Consider the following 21,219-nt stretch of genomic DNA (forward strand, 5'->3'; position numbering starts at 1 on the left):
ATACCCTAATTAGCCCCTAAATAGTCGCTGACCATCTTTAGTATTCCGTAGCTACCCCTTGATTATCTTTAGTATTCCGTAACTACCCCTTGATTATCTTTAGTATACCCTACTTAGCCCCTAAATAGTCGCTGACCATCTTTAGTATTCCGTAGCTACCCCTTGATTATCTTTAGTCTTCCGTAACTAACCCCTGATTACCACCTAAATAGTCTTTCATTAACACATTGTGTCTTACTTCATAGTCTTTGACTAATACAATGTGTCTTAGTAAGTTGTCTGTTACTAACACAATATGTCTTACTAAGTTGTCTTCGCATTCTAGTTTGCGTATATAATCCATCGCAAAATCCATAAAATAAGCAAATGTGTTACATTATAATCTGTGTTTTGCAGTCTAAATATCATAAAGGGTAGTGAATCGGCTCATATTCCTACAGGCTACAATACAAAATGACCTAAAGCATTTTCATTTATTTTTATTTTACAAACTAGGCAATACATATACTTTTTCCGCACTTGTAAATAAAGTATACCAAAAACAATTCCCCATTTCATAATAATTTCTTATTTATTAATCTCTTTAAATCAAAAATTTTCCATTACCATTCTCTAACTAAACACAAAGTATTAAGATTTACCAACACTGCTACAGGAAGTTGAGTCACTTCCTGTCCACGCGTTTATTAGAATACGTAAAGTTTAAAAGTGGATTCGAGATGTAATTAAAGAAGATTATATATAAAGGTAAGTTTAATATCATTTTTAGCATTAAATTATTTAGTATGTACTAGAAATAAAATATTTCAAATTGATAATGTTTTTTCTACATTTATTTTATGAATACTTATGAAAATATATTCGTTCTTATGTGCGTTAAGCAAATGATGGTAGTCTACACTATTTCACCCATGTGAATGTTAGCCGATCGCAAGCTAATGTTGTTTTCCGTGTTTTAAAATCAATTATATTGCGTATTTGTTAATGTAGATGCATAAAAATATAGCAGTGATTAATTTTAAAAGCGTAACAATTAGTGCCCATGCGTGCGTGCATTTATACGGAAGTATGCTTATATTTATTATTAATGTTAATGCGTAACATTCGATTTCCATGTGGAAAAACGTGTCTACATTTATACGGAAGCATGCGTGCATTAATTACAATTATTAGTTTTAAACGTGTAGCAGTAAAAGTCCATTCGTGAAAAAAAAACGTGCGTGCGTGCATTTATGTGGGCGGGGCAGGGTAAAGCATACGCGCAACCAAGTGGTTTAGGGCAGGGTAAAACCGTCGCGCAACCAAGTGGTTTAGGGCAGGGTAAAACCGTCGCGCAACCAAGTGGTTTAGGGCAGGGTAAAACCGTCGCGCAACCATGTGGTTCAGGGGGAGGGCAAAGCCGGTGTGCATTTCCAAGCAATTATTCAGTATTAGCAAACGCGTAGCAACAAGTTAAAACAAAATAATAATTATTTTATACATTATTATCAAAAGTGAATAATGCTCCATTAAAATAAAGGCGCGTTACCGACGGTCACAATACCATAGGTGGCGTTAGCAGGTATATCCAGCTTAGGTTAGTTTATTAATGAACCATATGGTTTTCAAGTAAAGGCGCGTTAGCAACGGTTACGTTACAATAGCTTAGTAAAAAAAATGTGGTTTTCAAGTAAAGGCGCGTTAGCGAGTATAGCCATCTTAGCTTAGCTTAATAATAAATAGGCAATTTAATTTTTGTGCTAGGCAACTAATTTGTCCGCAAAAGTTATATAACACGAACTATTTTATAACGCGTTCTTAAATGTAAGTTGGTGGGCGTACATACAATTTTAAAAAGTGCAACCAGTATGTGCTAGGTGAACACATTAATTTTTATTTTATGTTCGCGTACGTGCAATTTTAAAAAGTACAACCAGTATGTGCTAGGTGAACACACTGATTTTTATTTCGCTTTCGCGTTCGTGCAATTTTAAAAAGTACAAGCAACATGTGCTAGGTGCACACATTAATTTTTATTTTATGTTCGCGTACATGCTATTTTAAAAAGTGCAACCAACATGTGTTAGGTGAACACAGTAATTTTTATTTCGCTTTCGCGTTCGTGCAATTATAACAAAGGCGTAACCAATATGTGTTAGGTGCAATTGCATTTTAAAATTATTTCCGTAAATGATTGCTATAATTAAAAAATAAATCTTTGTGTAAGCGCGCAACATTAATAGCATTTTAAACATAGGTGCGGCAATAATGCTAAAAATATTTTACAATTAATCACTTTTTTCTCACGTTTCAATGTAAATGCCTGTGGTGGCACGTTAACGATTATGTGTTATACTTTTAAAGTGAATTACAATTTTACATTTGTTCGTTAGCCCTAGGTTTAAATATTAATGTACAAAAGGCGCGTCAGTGAATATGTGTGAATATATATATCAACTACAATAATAACTTACAGTTTTCGCTGGTCGTCCAAACTTTTTAAAAATCGCAAACACACACACGTAAAATCACACAATTAATTATTATAAAAGGCACTCTCAGTAGCAACAATTATAATATATAGAAAAAGGGAGCAAAGGGATTTATATATAAGTACTTTATTTAGTATAGGCGGAACCATTTTTTTTTTTACCCATAAGTCCATGTACTTTATTGCATATAGGCGGGGCATGGTCAATGTTCTCACTGTGAACATTGAATCCGTACAATAATAATTGTTCAGTTCGGGGCATTAATCTCTAAAGTTACAGTTTATTTTCTCGTATTAGATTGTAATAACAAAATAAATGTTTTCGCCGTTCTCTGGTTATCTCTAAGTAATAACGTTTCCAAATTGTTTATATATATATTTACAAATACAAGTTCAGTTTGTAATAGGGCAAGCGTTCAATAACCCATCAGTTCTCGTGATTATCGGTTTATTTTTTTCTATCGTCAATATCATTTAAACTTAGACACATAAACTCGTGATCCATCTGTGATTAACTTTGTTAAATATCACTCATGGTTGTCAATAATAAAGGTTTTTAACCTTGCACGTGATTGTTATTCAAAGTTCTGATTAAGTTCAAATCATACAAATGTTTGTAGATGATTGCAAGCATGCGTTCAATAACCCATCAGTTCTCGTGATTATCGGTTTCTCTATCGTCAATATCATTTAAACTTAGACACATAAACTCGTGATCCATCTATGATTAACTCTGTTAGATATCACTCATGCTTGTCAATAATGAAGGTTTTTAACCTTGCACGTGATTGTTATTCAGAGTTCTCATTAAGTTCAAATCATACAAATGTTTGTAGATGATTGCCAGTAATCTGTGATTCATGTAAATAAGTAAAGTCTATAATCACTTTTATCATTCTGATACGGTACAAAGTTAACCTTGACGTCACTAAAGCCACGCCAAACGAATTTTCTCTCGTTCATTTCAATTTCATCGGCACTCAAGGAAGGACGTCTGTGCCACTCAGTCTTCAGCTCATAAGTAAGAAAAATGCTATAATAAATATTACCCTTTTCATAGTATACTTGTAGGAGGGGGAGGGGCTTATTTTTAACTTTTCACGTTGTTCAAGTCGAGGGATGCTCACATCTTTTTAACAGGTAGCTTCTAATGAATTATATATGCTCACATACTGTTCGTGTGGGTCCTGCATAGGGGCAATCTTGGGTCCTGGGAGTCATTTCCAGGGGCCAGGGAAGGGAACCATTTCCTTTTATCTACTCCCACCTTTTTAGCATGTAGCTTCTAATAAAGCGTAGGAGCTATGGGTCCTGCATAGGGGCTATGGGTCCTGGGGGTCATTTCCAGGGGTCATCCATTGTGGTCCTGCACAGGGGCCATTTCCAGGGACCATCCACTGTAGTCCTGGGAACCATTTCCTTTTATCTACTCCCACCTTTTTAACAGTTAGCTTCTAATCAATTATATATGCTCACATACTGTTCGTATAGGTCCTGCACAGGGGCCATGGGTTGGGGTCATTTCCAGGGGCCATGGGGCCTGCTGTCATTCACTGTCCCTGCAAGCAGGGACCATTTCCTTTTATCTTCTCACACTTTTTTAGCAAGGAGTATGGCTTGCCATACAAAACAATAAAAATAAGCTCACATCTTTTTAACAGGTAGCTTCTATTGAAGCGTAGGAATAAATAATATAGGTCCTGCATAGGGAACATGGGTCCTAGGGGTCATTTTCAAGGGGCCATGGGTCCTGCATGGGGGCAGTCTTCAGGGGTCATCCATTGTGGTCCTGCACAGGGGCCATTTCCAGGGACCATCCAATGTGACCTTCGTAGTGGTCATTCAACCTTTCCTTTCGTCATCTATCTCCAGGAAAAAAAAAACCTGACCCTATTTCATCACCTCCTTCGATACTCCCCCCTTATCCTTAATTAAACAAACGATAAACTATCTTATCAACTGTCGCATCTCTTTTATGTTTACCATACTAAATCTATACTACTAAATGGCCATAGATGCCGAAAGCCCAGAAATCTAAAATCCTAATCCTAAAAACGATGTTGTTTGTTGCTTGTGATTGTATCACGGCAAAATGGCTGAAAACTTTTAAAGGAATATTGGAACATACTTAGCATCTATCTGGAGCTAGGTTTCATTCACCACTTTAATTAAAGGACGTATCATAGAGAAATATAGGGTTCAAAATTAATGCAGAAATTAGAGTATCTCATGAGCTGCTCAAGTTAGGAAGATGAAAACCTGTATTCAAAAACCTTGTTATAAATATTCGAACAAAAGACCCAGCGTTTTCAAAATTTCAGTATTAAGGAAGAGCGAAGGTGCAATTTCTATATTTTTCGACACATTGGAATAGATTTCGTGTGTTGTGATTGCATCACGGTAAACAGCTTATCTGTTTGAAAAAAAATGGAATATAGTTCCTCCTTCAAGTTTGCTTTACCAGAACATGTGCGAAGTCTTTATAGAGCATAGATTGTTGGTATCATCAAGTCAAAATCAAACAGGGACCGCGGTGGCTCAGTAGTAGAGCGTTCACTTTTGGTGCATGGGGTCCTTGGTTCGATCCTAGCTCGCGTCGAGTGAACTTTGTGGTGAACAAACAACGTGTGCTTGGATTTTTTCCGATTCTCCCGTTTCCTCCCACTTTCTTCATTTCACCATTTCATTCATTTCTCATCATCACAGTCTCCTTTAACCTAGCCGGCGCAACCATGGGACGCAAAACTTAAAGATTTCGTTTTATTTTTTTAAGAATCAAACAGGTCATCAGGACTCAGTGAGGAAATGGTAAGCTCATATAGCAAAATGCGTATTGGATAGTGAAAGACTAAATTGCTTAAAAATAGAATAAAATAGAAAGAAATTGCTTCGCTATCTTTAATAATAAGTATTGTCACATTATTTGTAATTCTAAGGCAAAGTCACTCGAGTATCTAATAATTAAGCGAATATATTATGCACCGTACATTAAATTTATCTCATGTTCTAAATTTTTATAAAGTAGAAAAATATTTTGTTTTCTGAAATTTTATTTATATTCTATATTTTGATCAGTAACAGACTATTTCCATGTAATGACATACTCGATCTTTCACTAGTCTGTTTTTCCTCTAATAGTGATTTCAAGAGGAGGTCCGAGGGAGATTTCTCTCTGAGCCACGAAACCCTCCAAGAAATTTCTCCGATCGCGCTTAAAATGAGTTACCAGTATTTTCACAGTATACTTTCGCCTCCTGTTTATTCGAAGTCCCCCCGGAGGGAAATCTGAAATCACCACTGCTAGAAGGGTATCCACGATCTGGGAACCACCGTTCTGAATGCAAAATGAAAACCGATCTGTGACTGAATACAAATTGCAAAATGTTGTTCAGAAGCATTGCATCTATGATGGAGGAAAAATAGCGCTGTATATTGTATCAGGTTTTAACATTGATATACAGTATCTTTGGATTAAAGAATTCTAACGCATTTCTTTATCATGTTCTAGTTCCTTTATCCACTTGCATTTACATCAGAAAGATCATTATCAATCAAAAGAAGGTCATTTTCCACGTTATGAGTCACAGACAATCATTTACCTTAACAGTTAATTCAATGATAAAGCATTTTATTATAGTGTGATTATGTCATACTACAAACCACATTCGTTTCCTGTTATTCATTAGATGAAATAATAATTTACAATATTGAAAAGAAAGTCACGAATATACATACACGGTGCAACGACATTGCGCAAATTTTTCTAAAGATTAGATCGTTGATAATCTAAGTAATTTATGTCTTATTAACGAGGAGCAGAAAGTGCTGAAATTGCGCAAATTTCCGCCGCGACGTTGCCAACAACAGGATTTAAGGAATTGTGTGAAATTTTGCATCGAAATGAAATGTATAAAGCTATTCCTTTATGAGATATATTTTATTGCATTCTAATATTTACAAAGCAACATACTTATTTACAGAAAATTTCATTTTACAGTTTGAATGCTTGAAATTTAAATCCTACAGCTTTTAAAAATGTCATACGTGCCTTCTCATAGTTTCTCTGCGAATTCCTGAACTCAGCATACTTCCTCATGACAAACTCGCTCCTTTTGACTTCTGCTGGTCTTTGGGCCTTTGAAATTCCTTTTAATATGGACGTTATTTTCATGGCAGTTTCCGTTTGAATCTCTAACAAAGCAGAAATCACCGTATGAATATCAGGAGCAGGGAAGTAAAATTGACTATTATAATGTCTGTGAAAAGCTTCTGGTCCATTTGTCGTCCGACGCATCGTGGATGGTATAGACGCCCACATGACAGGTGGATACCTAAAATTAATAAAATAAAAAGATCCTTAGTTCATGCACACAATTATTGACAATTTATATAAAACACTAAAACATTTATAACACTAGATTCAAGAAATATTTATAGTCTTGGTCCGTAATTTGTTTACAACTATCAAAACCTGCATTTTAATCTACGTCTTACATGAAGACAGAAGAAAATTTCACTATAATTAAGTTGCATTGAGAGAAAATACCATATCAGCACAACCATTAATGTTGTGTTCAAACTAGGACAACAGTTTTTGCAGTATTAAGAGTTATTGAAGCATGTGCTACTATAGATGAAATTCAAAAGGAAGCTACTTACTTGCAACCGTCTTCTATGTAGTTTTCTAGGACGTAATCGGAAAATTTATGCCCTGTATCATCCGGCGTCATTGATATTAGTTGAGTAAAGGCATCTGATACTTCTGTTGGATGTAAATATGGCAACCCAAAAAATGCCTTTATCCATGAACCTGTAAGAAAAGCAATAATAATAATAATAATAATAATAATAATAATAATAATAATAATAATAATAATAATAATAATAATAATAATTTGTTAGAATAAGCAAGCATTGGGAAAGTAGTGAAATTGATGGATCTTACTGTTGGCTTTATAATTTCTTCATTTCGTACATTATTAGAACAGCAGTTTATTTGCTTTTAAGAATGGTGACTGAATTAAGATTCTTCAGTCAAACAGAATAAGATTCTATTTTCAACTGTATTCTGTATTAATATATAACAAAACAAAGTCCACATGGTATTATTAAATTAATAATAAAGAATAATAGACCATAATAATATCAATAATACCTAGTTCAGATTTTGGATCCATATATGCTTGTCGCAGATCATTGTCGGCTTGAATCCTCCGCCACCATGTTTGTCCCAAATGGAATCTGCAGCCACGAATGTCACAATTTGGAAACACATTCTTGATGGCTTCGTGAGCAGCTGTTTCAAAATCAACGTAAATGATTTTCAAGTCGAATCTACTGTCTAAGTTTCTTATCATCTTCCACATGGCCACATACGTATTCTTGTCTTTCTTCGGCAAAAATGCAAAACATAGAGGTAGATAATATCCATTTTTATATGCATGTATTGTATATAACTGTGTGAAATGCTTAGGAGCATAAGTGAAAGTTCCATCTGCAAATACTTCTAACCCGCTGAACTCACACAGAAAACTGAAAAGAAAATAAGATTAGTGTCAGAAAAGAAAATAGTAAACAAGACTGTAGTGTCATATCGTTAGGTGAAATGCTATGTTACGATATATTTTGTGAGAATCAAAAAAAAAAAAAAAAAAACTATTTTACTATAATTTGGAAATAAGACGGAAAAAGGAACTTTTCTGTTCAAGCAACTACTTCCTATTCTACTTCTTGATGCTGTAAATGAAACTCATTTCAAAGTTAATGGTTATAAATGAAATTATACTTACTCGATATTTTTCTTACACGTGAAAAGAATTATATTAGCTTCATCATCAACAAAGATGAATCTTTCTCCGTCAATTGCTATATCATCCTGCTTCTGAACCATTTGCTGTATAGCCTCTACGGTGTTTCTGGGTAGACGAGGAGTCACCTTTCTTCGATTTTTATAAATAACGTCTCGGCATCTTTTAATTTCTTTATGATCAAGTGTGTCATGATGTTCCAATTTTGAAACTTCCTGCCTTATAATTTTATTTGGCTTCTCGTTCAATTGTTCAGTGGCTCGTCGCTTACAATTCTCTCTAAGAAAATGCCGTTGAACACCATCTTCATCTTCACAATGATTATGAATATCTTTCCTTTCTAAAACTTCACTTGTATTTTCATCCATTGTTATACTAGCATTACAGCTTTTCTTAGTACATCTGAAAGAAAGGAAATAATAATTAAATCGTATCACGTGTTCTAAACTTACTATTTAAAGAAAAATGTATTCACTATTTCACTGGCAAAAATGTTATATCTTCCATCACCTTTTAACAAAGTATAGGTCCAATTGACTGACATAAATACTAATGCAGGCTTACTTATTCACTTACGAAAGTATAGGACAAATTGCCTGGCATAAATATTAAAATAGGGACTAGACACATATTTTAACAAAATATAGACCCAACTGACTGACATGGATATTAATGTAACTTTCCATTACTTAACAAAGTATAGAAGCAACTGAATGGCATAAATATTAATATAGGTTACATCACTTAACAAAATATAGGTCCAACTTCCCGACATTAATACTAATAGTGTGTTACATCTTTTAACAAAGTATATATGGATCCTATTGACTAGCATAAATACTAATATAGGCTTACAGAACTTACTAAAATATAGGTCAAGCTGACTACTGAAAATACTAATGTAGGCTTTGCATAACTTAGCAAGCTATAGGCTTATATACATGCAAAAATTATGTACTACATTAACTTACCTCCAATTTGAGCCTTTTTTCCTTGGCGAAAGAAACGATACTTAAAGCCTCCCATTAATACACAAGGTACACCTTTTTCTGTTTTCGTCAATGTAAACTCCATTCTGAAAGTTTCACTTATGTTTCTCCAGTTTATTGCTTCCTGTTTATATTACCCTCCTCACTAAAACTTGCGATTAATTCTCGATCCTGATTGGCTCGTTGTGATTCTCGTTCCTCATTGGCTTGTTCTATTATTGGTTTATTATATCCGCAATTCGTTCGGGGTTTTAACAGAACCTGAGGAGGTCTGACATACAGTTGCTGGTGACATTTGGGAGAGTGCACAACGGAGAAGAATAAGCTTTGCAGAGAAGAATTGCTGAGATGCATTGCTTTCCTGAAGAAGGTGTTCCAACCACAACCAACATAGATAACATCAGAGATGCATTAAAACAGCAAAACGTACAGTTCACGAACCTCATTCGTGTCCAAACAAAGGAGGGACCAGCACCCATCTTGAGAATGTTTTCAACATTTGCTCTGGCCATATACGTTGAACACGCTTTGCCGACAGTCGGCTAACGGAAACGCTTTGTTATCTCTCTGGGAGTGAAGCAAATACACAGTAATTAAAGAACTGAGGCCCTTTTCAGGCCCACAAACCAATTTCAGGTCCAAAACCTTTCTAATGTACACTGTCCGGTAAATATCTTCAGGATAAAACAGTTGAGAATGCTCTAAGAGCATTGCCAGAACGAACTTTAAAAGAATGGAGAGATCTAGCGGGAAGGATAGCTGTAATTGTTCCTAGATGTAAAGGTAAATCTTTTTTGTTAAAACGACTTGCATTTTGGTGACTGTTTTTATTAGTCGATATACTTATGGTAATGATGGCAACGTTGCACAAGATTTTTTTCGCAATTTCCAATTTTGTTGCCTGCTCATTAAGGCTTTATCTGTGTCAACAGATAAGCGTGGGAAAATTTGCGCAATGTCGGTGCACCCTACATACATACACACACACACACACACACACACATATATATATATATATATATATATATATATATATATATATATATATATATATATATATAATGCACAGTTAGATAAATATTATGTTATTTTGTAATTTTATTTGCTGCAATCCTTCAACGCCTAAACAAATCGTGTTATTTATAAAACAGATCATGTTATTACGATATGAAAATCTTGTTACGATTTCCACATATTTTATTTTTCTTATACGTTGTGCAATACGTATAAGTAGCTGGACCAATTATAGTAATAGCTCAACATTTAAGTTAACCCGGAGCCTCATTACGTATCAGTCTTCACTAGATTAGCAGATTGAAACAGCCACGCGATCTGAAAATGTAAAGGGCGCATGACGTCACGCCGTCTCCTGTGTCTATCTTCGCCTACTGTTGAGTTGATGTTGATTTTAGTTTAGCCCCGTTCAGCAGCGAGGCTATATGAGACGTGGACCTACTGATTAACGTGGATTCCGAACCACATGAGCTCCCGCCGGGAATCGAACCCGGGTCTCCCATGCCAAAGGCGCGTACGCTAACCGCTTAGCTACGAAGGAGCTCTCTTCGCCTACTGTATTTTTTTAGGAAGTGATGGGACGCCATACATATTTTTTGGAAATAGGGTAACGGCGTTCCCCTCACTTTTACCCCTGGAAGCAACGCAACCCTCTCATATGTTCTATAGAGAAAGGAGACGGATGATTAATTGAAGTGCATGACTACGAGATAATTTGTGCAATAAGTATGTGGAAGGAAACGCGAGAACCTACAAACGCACATGGCCAGGTATCCTTCCCACCAGAGGTGAGTGTTCTATCACTGAACCACCGTAACCATGCAACAAGTAATTAAATTAGAAACGCCGATTATCGCATAGTGCGATGTATATATCCGTCAAGTTGGCCAGGACACTTTGAGATGCCACAAATTAGATAACGTATATACGTCTTTTGTGCTGGAAAGTGCTCGAATTTTTGCGTTTGTCCAATGAAAATAACTTCACTTTAAAACAAATGGGAAACTACACCAGACTTTCAAACTATCAGAATCCAATACTCAAACTTGAAATTCTACAACTACTGGTTGCAATAGAGTAATAGGATCAAAAATAGAATCTTTTTTCGGATGATGAATCCATATCAAAAACCGATTCGTCGCAATGCCTTGCTGATTTTGTTCTATGGCAATAAAGGTTGTAACCGGAAATAGTTAGATTTAACCATTTTCGGATTTAATAAAGGGTGAAAGGAGGAGATAGAGTCTACTCTTGTGAAGCTGAATCGATTGCAAAAAACAGCATCTTGATATCTTTTACCGTTTTGGCTCTATGGAAATCAGTATTGAAACCGGAAGTAAATTTAAACCACTTTCGGTTTTGGTAAACTGTTTCCTTGAGACCTTTAATCGTTTGCAGAAAACCTCTTGTCACTATTTATTATAATTTTTGTTATATGGAGATAAGTGTTGAAACCAGAAATAGCTCATTTAAACCACATCATATTTTAATAGAGGGAACCTATTCTTGATACAAGAAATCGATTGCAGGAAACCACACTTGGATATCTCCTATCATTCTTGCTTTGTGGAAATCAGTATTAAAACCGGAAGTACCGTAGTAGTAAATTTCAACAACTTTTAGTTTGTATAGAGGGTTAACGGAGGAGATAGAACCTATTCTTGAGACGCTGAATCAAGTGCGAAAAACTGCATCTCGGTATCTCTTACTGCATTTAATCTATGAAATCAGTATTGGGACCGGAAGTAGTAATAGTAAATTTCAACCACTTCAGGTTTCAGTAGTGTTATGGCGATATGTTCTTTAAAACACTGAATCGATTGCAGAAAACTGTTTGACGCTATCTATTACAATTTTTGTTCTATAGTGATAAGTGTTGAAACAGAAAATTGCTCATTTAAACTACTATTGGTTTGAATAGAGGGTTAATGAAGCGAATGGAACCTATTCTCTGGCCGTTGAATCGATTGCAGAAAATCATATCTCTATATCTCTTATCATTTAGAATTCCACCATATGGGTTTTCGACAATTGATTTTCTTAGTCCTATACCTATTGATATATTCGGAAGAATATTTTAGTTTGGTGAGTAGAGATGAGGTGGCTTTAATCAGTTGAAAAAGTTCAGAACCGTTATTTAAATGCTGGATTATCTCTTGCATGATATCATAATAATTATTCAAGTTAGTTTTTGAGTTTACATGTTGTAATCTGACGTGAATTTTAGTTTTAAATGGTTGAGAAGTATAAGGCAAACCATGAAACAAATGTGACTTAATAATAATAATAATAGGAAAGTGATCACCGGAAAAAGTGTGAAAGTATGTTTCCCACTCAGATTCGATAAAAATTTTAAACTTTGTTAAAGTTAAATATGAGACACTTAAAGTATTATAATTTACTCAAGTAGGTAAACCGTCATTAAGGTAAGTATAAGACGAATTCGCTAATATTTTAAAGAAAAGTTTGTCAGAGGCATCGTTACGGTTGGATCCTCAAATTTTTGAATCGATAATGAAATCGCCTCCTGTGTAGTCCATATCTTTATTATATTATGGTAATTGTTTACAGAAAATTAGAACCAGATGTATGAGACGGAATATATAGATTTAACAATTTTATATTATGAATACTAATACCGATCATTTATACAATGATGATAATTATTCATCATTACATTAAACGTAGTGAATGGTAGATTAGTTTTGATGCAAACTATTATACCTCCACGGGAATCATGTCTTCACTGATTCATACAATGATAGTTTTTAACTTTAAAAAGAATTTTGGAATTATAACAGGTTTCTTGCAAAAAATAATGACCGGCGAAAATATATCAATGAGTAATTTCAAATAGTACAATTTGCCATATATATTTTGACAATTCGTATGGTAAACCTCCTAATATTTTGAAAATCTATAATTAAGGTTAACTACTGCAAGTCTAGTGAAGAATAAATATTAGTGACGATATTGTGAAAGTGCTGCTGATATTTGTTCTCTAAAGTACCAACAGGAAATGGTGTAAGGTATTTTTAATAGCTTCTTTTAATTTTTGTTGAATTTTAACTTCAGATTCTGATTTCGAAGAAGATTTTGTTTTTTCACTAAATTTGTTTTAACAGGTTTAAGAAATGTACTACTAGAAGAAGATCTGGTAGAGGGATTGGTGTAATACATTATCGCCGATTTCTTCTAAATATTCGTGAAATGAATCCTACTCTGGACTGCAGAAACAAGGTTATTATCTTCAGATATTCTTTTTATAAAAAGAAACAATCATCCTTTTTGTTTATAGGTAATCTTAATTGTTCTTTCGGGGTAGTTAGAGGATATTTAGGCTTTTTATCTTGAATAGATGAAAACGATTGAAACGAATGCCTATCATCACTAATAGTTTCACCTATATTGGGTGACTATAAAATTTTCAGCTGAAAATGGGACAGATCGTGGCTTTTTAATCCCTTACCGCATGCCGTGCCATATATGGCACATACCCTTTTTTCACTTTAGCCTGTTTGTGATTTATCAAAGGCATCAAATGACTGTTTTTCTCCTGTGTGAGATATTGACGTGTATGAATAAGAGATTTTGGTGTCATCTGGCATGTTCTTTGAGTTGTAAGTGTGTCATACATGGCACTTACTTATTTCTCGTCGGAATTAAGTGGAAAATCTAAAATTCAGGTTTTAATTCATTTTCAAGTTCCCATATGAGGATTTCCAATACTGATTTTTTTCGCTAAAAGAAAAAAATCATGCAGAAAATGGTTAAAAATCATGAGAAATGAGGAACAAGTCAATGCGTAAATTAGCTCCTGTTTGCCTTAGTAATACCTGATACGTTTATATTGTAATATAACATAATACATGTAAGTATAAAATATAAACAGCATTTAACTTACAATATAGTAGGGCATGATGCTGTTTGCATTTGCCCCTTTGCCTTAGCTCGAAACTTTTATATTAAATTAGGTGAAAAGTTGACTCTTGAACTGAAGAATACACAAATGACTATAAAACGACTAGAAGTGAAAACAATGTGGCTAGGATTGCTACTGGTGCTGAATTAGCAACCCTGGACTTTTAGGCCTACATTTGTTCTTGTCATCGCCCTGATCTTCTTTCTCTTTGTTACTGGGCGACGTCAAGTAATTCGATACTTATGAAAAAGGAAAGACAAGTTTGTTCAACAAACACGCAACTGCTAAAAAAAAAACTCGGCTGCCTTTCAAGCAGTACGGCGAACTATATAGATCATGTTTAACGTAGGTAATCTCAATTCAATTCTTGTAGATTTACAAGGAGTAAAGGTAATAGGTTTTTTATTTTCTTCTTTCCCTTGCGTAAAACGAGGCAAATACTACTTTTTTTCCATCTACTGACGGGACGGCCGGCACACGCCTCTAAAACTGGACTGTCCCGGTCAAAACGGGACGTATGTTCGCCCCACTACATAAACACTAACGAGGAAACCGATTCAAGTGTGACACGAAATTGTGGACAAGTTAATGCGCAAACGAAGTGTTTTTGTGTACAATTAAACCCATTAGAGGGGAAAACCCTCAATCTCAACTGTTCCGGAGATATAGAGGAATCAGGGGAAGGCTAGTGCTCCGATATTTAGAGAATTATTGAATATGTAGCGTTAGTACAAGTAAAAGAGTCTTTTAAAAATGAATAATTCCTTCATCCAGGAAACTGTAGTAATACGTCGCCTTAGACACGAGCAGCACTAATGCTTATCAAGCAGCATTCAAGGACTTTATTAATTACCGAAAACCAAATTTATTTTTTGAATATCAAAAGAAAAGAGCTCAAATAAAAAAATAGTAAATCAAACAAAACGACTAAGTTGGCAAACATTTTGCGATTCTATATCTGATCGCACATTATATAAGATTTGGTTATTCTGGAAGAAATTTCAAAATTATTCTTTCAATAAGAAACAACTGCATTTACAGGATTTATCCTGGATAGAGCAATTCCATCAAAAATTTTCTCCCTGTTCAGTAAATAATAATCGTCTCTTAGTGAAGGACTACTTATTCAGTAACACTTGCACAGAATTAGATTCAGAATTTAATATGAAAGAATTACAATTAGTTATAAATAATATACACCGAAATACGACTCCTGGAATTGATGGAATTGGATATAAACATTACAAAAATTTACCCTTAAAGGGTCTTCAGATATTACTAAATTATTATAATGAAATATAGAACATTGGAAATATTCCAAAGGAGTGGAAAAAAGTATTCGAAGTCAAAAAGTCAAAAAAATCTTTAAACCCAATACCGAAGTCAAAAATTCTTTAAACCCAGCAGACATTAACAAACCAATAGCATTACTACCATGTGCATACAAAATATTTGAAAATTTAATATTAAATCGATTAAATTGTTTTTTTTTAGAATATCATCAAATTTTTCCATACAACATTACAGGATTCAGAAAAAAAACAATCAACATACGATGCTTTGGCACTAACAACTTTAGACATATATAAAACTTTTATCTCAAGGAATGTAATGTTAGTAACTTCTTTTGACATAAAAGGAGCATATGACAATGTAATTTTGGACATATTAATTAGAAAAATGGCAAATCTATACATTATTCGGCGAAAGCTCTAAACTGCGATAAACAAAGCCACGTGAAACTAAATCTCGCTGATTTGTTGTTGTCCTACCGACGCTTGTACTCCGCAAAATAGTTCATGTGATTGCATTATTACTTTTACTATGAAGCTTCATATAAAACTGCTATATTATTATAAATGACAAAAATATAATACGGATTATCTAATAATACTGCAATCGAGTGTAACTAATGAAACAATAGAAATAAACAGTAAGCATGCGCAGTAATTATGGCAACTCAACTGTGGACGGGTGTTCTGCTTTTAAAGTCTGAAGGCCTTATGCAGAGTCGTTCTGACGCGTGATTAGTGCCACACTAAAGAGTTCGACTAACATATGTTACCTGCAGTAGTCAGGCGTTTAGTATGACGCTAATCATACTTCAAAACGACTCTGCATAAGGCGGTGAAAGATGACTGGCATGAATCCCGGTTCCGCGAGTGTTGTGGTGAAACACCAACAAGGCAAACCTTTACTCACTAAGCAACAATTGTTTACGAGCGAAATTCAAATACTTTTTTTTTTAATCTTTCGAGTCTCTTTTCTTTCTTTTCCGCTGCTGCTGTAAGTATCTGGACAATACGAAACAGTATTGGCAAAATGCACATGTATAATTTGCTCCTCAAAGTGGGGAGTGAGAGTGATACATCACTAGCCAATCGTATTTGTGACAAGCGGAAGGATACAAATATTTTGTTTATCGGAGTTTAGAGCTTACGCTGAACAATGTACAAATATCCCAGGAAAAATAATAAGAATAGTACATAACCCTCTCATAAATCGAAGGTTATATATAAAGATAAATAATACTTACACGGAACCTCGAGAATCATTATTAACTACTACAGAGAAGAAATTAAGTCCAGTACTTTTTAATATATATATATATTCTTGATTAATCAATATAAAATGGAAGGATAGTACAATAATGTCGTTCGCTGATGATGTAATATTGCATAATAGGAAATCAAAAAAGGAATAAATATTGTAGAACATAATTTTAAAACTTTGGTTACCTGGATGCATAATAATGGATTTGAACTGAACTGGAGTAAAACTAAATACATATTTTTTTCACGAAAAAAGTAATTTAAAACATTACTTATATAACAATATAAAATTACAACCTGAACCATATATTAAATATCTAGGTATATATTTAGATAAGAGACTTAATTGGAATCAGCACATGCAATATCTAATAAAGAATTCGGGAAAACATGTATAACTTCTAAGAAGTCTATCTGCAAAAAAGTGGGGCATCAACCCGTTCACATTAGTCAAAATATTAAAACAAGTAAGCCAGGCAAAACTTTTATATGGGAGCTTATTTTTCAACAAAACAATAACATTATAAGAAGTTAGAACAAATATTATATAATATAGCTAAAATTATTTTTTCACAGCCAGCATGTTACCCGAAAATACCCTTATTAAATGAATCCAAATGCATCCCAATACAATTGGAAATTTCAAAGATAGCAAACAAGTTTATTATAAACAGTTTTAACAAAGCAAATTCAACTATAACTATTAAATTACAAAAAATAACCATGTTATTAGGAAACAAGAAAACTCCATATACGAAAAACAAACCATGAATTGTGGAAGCTTACATTAAATTGCAAAAATATTATCAATATATCCATAAATTACCTTCTATCGCTTGTTATGCATGGGGATATTCAATAAACATGGTACAAATAGAAGCATTGATTCCACCATACATCAATATTAAGGACATAGGTTTGCAAAAACAACTCTACCAAAACATCTGGCAGTATAACAGAAAAATTTGCTCAGGACCACTCTTTAATCTATACAGATGCATCTAAATATTTCAATGCCATTGTTGGAGCATCAATCTATATAGCTGAAGGGGAAATTATTATCAAATACAAATTACCAAAAAATATGAATATTTTCGATGGTGAAGCATTCGCAATAAGACAAGCTTTTTTATACATCAAAAAACAGGAAATCAAAAAAGCAATTATATGTACAGATTCTTTAAGTGTAATTACTGTTCTTTCAACTACACATTGGAATAACAAGTCTCATGGATAATATTTAACATTAAATATCTTTATTCTACTATGGTTAAACAAAACTACTCAATAATACTCGGATTTACGAGGGTAAACGTCAACATAAAAATCAGCGATATTGTCGATCACGCTGCTAAGAGTGCATGTACAGAAGAAGCCAAAATTCCAGTAAAACTCAATCCCCAAACCTTTTATTCAGAGATATCCAGAATAACACGAAACGATATAAATGAATGGAAAAACCATCAACCAAACCTTCCAGGAAAATTATATTGGAATATTCATTCAAATAAAAATAAAAAAGAACAGATTGTCAAAACATGGACCAGGAGAGAGATTATTATATATTATAGATTACTCTTTGGAACTGCATTAACACCATACAAATTATATCAAGTGAAAAAAGGAAACATATCATTACTGGTGCGATAAAGGAGTTGGCACAGTAAATTACATATTATTTGAATGTGACTTATATCAAGATCTAAGGAATGAGTTACTCAAACAATTATTAAATCCATGGGTACACTCCTTTATCATATAAATACATTTTGGCTACTCATAATTGAACTTCGATAAAACTTATCATTCAATTTGTGATAGCTACTGACATCAATTTATAAAAAATAATAAAAAAAAAACATTAGAACAAAAAAGCACGAAACACGTCATCAATCATACATAAGAATTTCATCCAAAGAATGAAGATGCTATAAATATATTTTAAAAAACAAGAACCAAGATAGCACGACATATTCATATTTAAATCCAGACCATACAATAATATTCAAGAAGCTATATGACCTAGGAAGTTACAATCATCTCAAGAAAAAAAATAGACAAAGCTACCACTGATATAATGGGATTAACACACAAAAGAGTAGCATGAAATGAAAAAAAAAACCTTCATTCAATCAATATAGCTTCCAACATTCAACCAGTAAACTTGTTAGAGTGATATGCGAACTTACGAAATATTCAATAATAAGTATTGGAAGCACAGATGGGTGGAAAAAGCCTGGTGCAAAAATGATCACTGATCATAGTGAAGAAGACAAGACAAGACAAACCCTTCTTTACGAACGTAACTACGAAAACATTTAATGAAATTTCATAATTGGAAATATATGAGAAGAGAGTAGTACTTATTTCTAGATGTGAATTTTTAAAGTTATGAGCCTACATGTTCTTTTATTTTGTTGTTATATTATAATTGATAAAATAGGTCTATACGATTTGGGTTCTGTACTAACCATGCAAACTGTTCGTATATCTGAAAAGATAAATGATACGAATATTACGGATGGTACCATTGAAGGAGTAGAAGATACGAACCCAGATATAGTGGAGGATACAGTAACTGAGGAAGGTGATTATGTTTTGAAAGATCACAGAGACTTTCCACATACAATCGGCTATTTTCCAGCGTTCTTACATTTAATGAAAACTGCACTAGGAACTGGAATTCTAGCTATGACACAGGCTTTCAGTTTAGTTGGTATTGCAGCAGGAGTCCTGTGGATATATGTGTTAGGACTACAGTCTTGTTATTGTCATTACTTGTTGGCAGTAAGCTCACAGAACCTCTGCTGTCGTTCGCGAATACCATCGCTTGAGTATCCCGATGTAGCTTGGCAGTGTTTCAAGTTGGGACCGAAGAAAGTACAGATATATTCAAATTTTTTTAAGTACACAGTCAGGATATTTATGATCTTGGCGAAGATAGGAACATGTTCTGTGTACATTGTTTTCGCAGCAGAGAACTTGAAAGAATTTTTTAACTACTTCACAGATACCAATTTTGACTCTCGAATATATGTTGCGATAGTAGTGGCAGTTCTTATAATTATTAATTGTATTAGGAATTTGTCAAAATTAACTCCCGTTTCATTGATAGCAACTTTTTTACAACTAGCAGGAATACTTATATTGTTATATATTATATTTCGAGATTTACCTAGTACTATATCGCGTCCCTTATTCATATGGGATATACGAAATATTACGGCATTTCTTGGCACGACTTCATTTTCAGTACAGGCGATTACGGGGCTAAATTCAATAGAATCTAAAATGAAAGATCCAGGCAGTTTAGTTAAATTTCCTTGGGGTATCATTTTTATATCCTTATTTTTCATAGTTGGATTCACAGCTGTCATGGGATTTTTTGGATACTGGAAATACGAAGAACCCAAAGGAAGTATAACATTAAATATTCCTGTTGATAACCCTCTTTCACAATCAGTCAAATTAATGTACGCCTTAGGAGTGGTCCTATCGTATCCTATTCATTTTTATATACTTTTCACGATTATATGGAAACCAATGGAAGAAAGCTGGGGACTAATCCGTAAGAAAGGAAAAAAAATGAAACTAGTTCTAGAATTAGTGTTTAGAGTTATAATAGTTGTTTTCACTGGTGGTCTTAGTGCCTCTGTACCTTATTTAGGCAATCTCATAAGTATAGTGGGTGCTATTGCATTTTCAGCTCTGCTATACATTTTTCCTCCTTTGCTCTATATGGTAACATTCTGGGAAGAACTGAACTACAAAAGATGGATAATTATTGTTATCCGTATAAAAGACATTACTTTAATTGTCATTGGATGTATGATCTTTGTTTTTAGCACTGTAGGAAGTACATTGAAAATGATCCATGTAGTTCAAGAAAATAATTAATTATGCTAATTATTTGACTCTCGTTTAGTTATATTCTTAGGCTTAAGGTGGATCACTTGTTCTTCTCGGTAATTTTTTTTTTTTCAATTTATAGCCTGATAACATACACGCCTAGTTTCATTATACTTTGAAAGGTTAAAAGAAAAGAGAATATTTTGAATACACTACAGATTGTGTAGATGAATTGTGGCTTAGCACGTTTCAAACTTGAAGTTACGAAATTAAGTGAAAATAAGTTATATTTTCATACTTCAAGAATAAAATTGAATATTTGCATTTGACACAGATTTTGTTTCTTGTTCCCTCGTATGTTCAGCTGCAGTATTCCTTCCATGCACATAACCTGGAAGTCCCCTAAAGTTGAGCAACTACGTTTCCCCCCCTCTTCGGAGATAAGGTAAATTAAACTACGATTACATGTCCCTTTTGTACAGAATATGCCCTTTAGCAACCAGCATCCCAGTGAAGTTCCCTTACACTTTGATTTTGGACCGGCAGAGACATTATTTGCCATACCCTGTGATACCACAAAGTTAACAGTGTTGCCAACTCAACTTAAAGTTTATTT

At 33.9% G+C, this 21,219-nt stretch overlaps 1 protein-coding gene across 1 annotated transcript; it reads left to right on the forward strand.

Moving 5' to 3' along the window:
- Positions 1 to 18,990: 18,990 nt before the first annotated feature.
- LOC145663687 (proton-coupled amino acid transporter-like protein acs) lies at positions 18,991 to 20,926 on the forward strand. The gene has a single exon (XM_081729783.1). The coding sequence runs from the start codon at positions 19,146 to 19,148 to the stop codon at positions 20,649 to 20,651; it is 1,506 nt and encodes a 501-aa protein (XP_081585909.1). The 5' UTR covers positions 18,991 to 19,145; the 3' UTR covers positions 20,652 to 20,926.
- The last annotated feature ends 293 nt before the right edge of the window (positions 20,927 to 21,219 follow it).

Source organism: Thermobia domestica, chromosome 11 (genome assembly GCF_964235325.1).
Source record: "Thermobia domestica chromosome 11, izTheDome1.hap1.1, whole genome shotgun sequence".
Taxonomy (NCBI): domain Eukaryota; kingdom Metazoa; phylum Arthropoda; class Insecta; order Zygentoma; family Lepismatidae; genus Thermobia; species Thermobia domestica.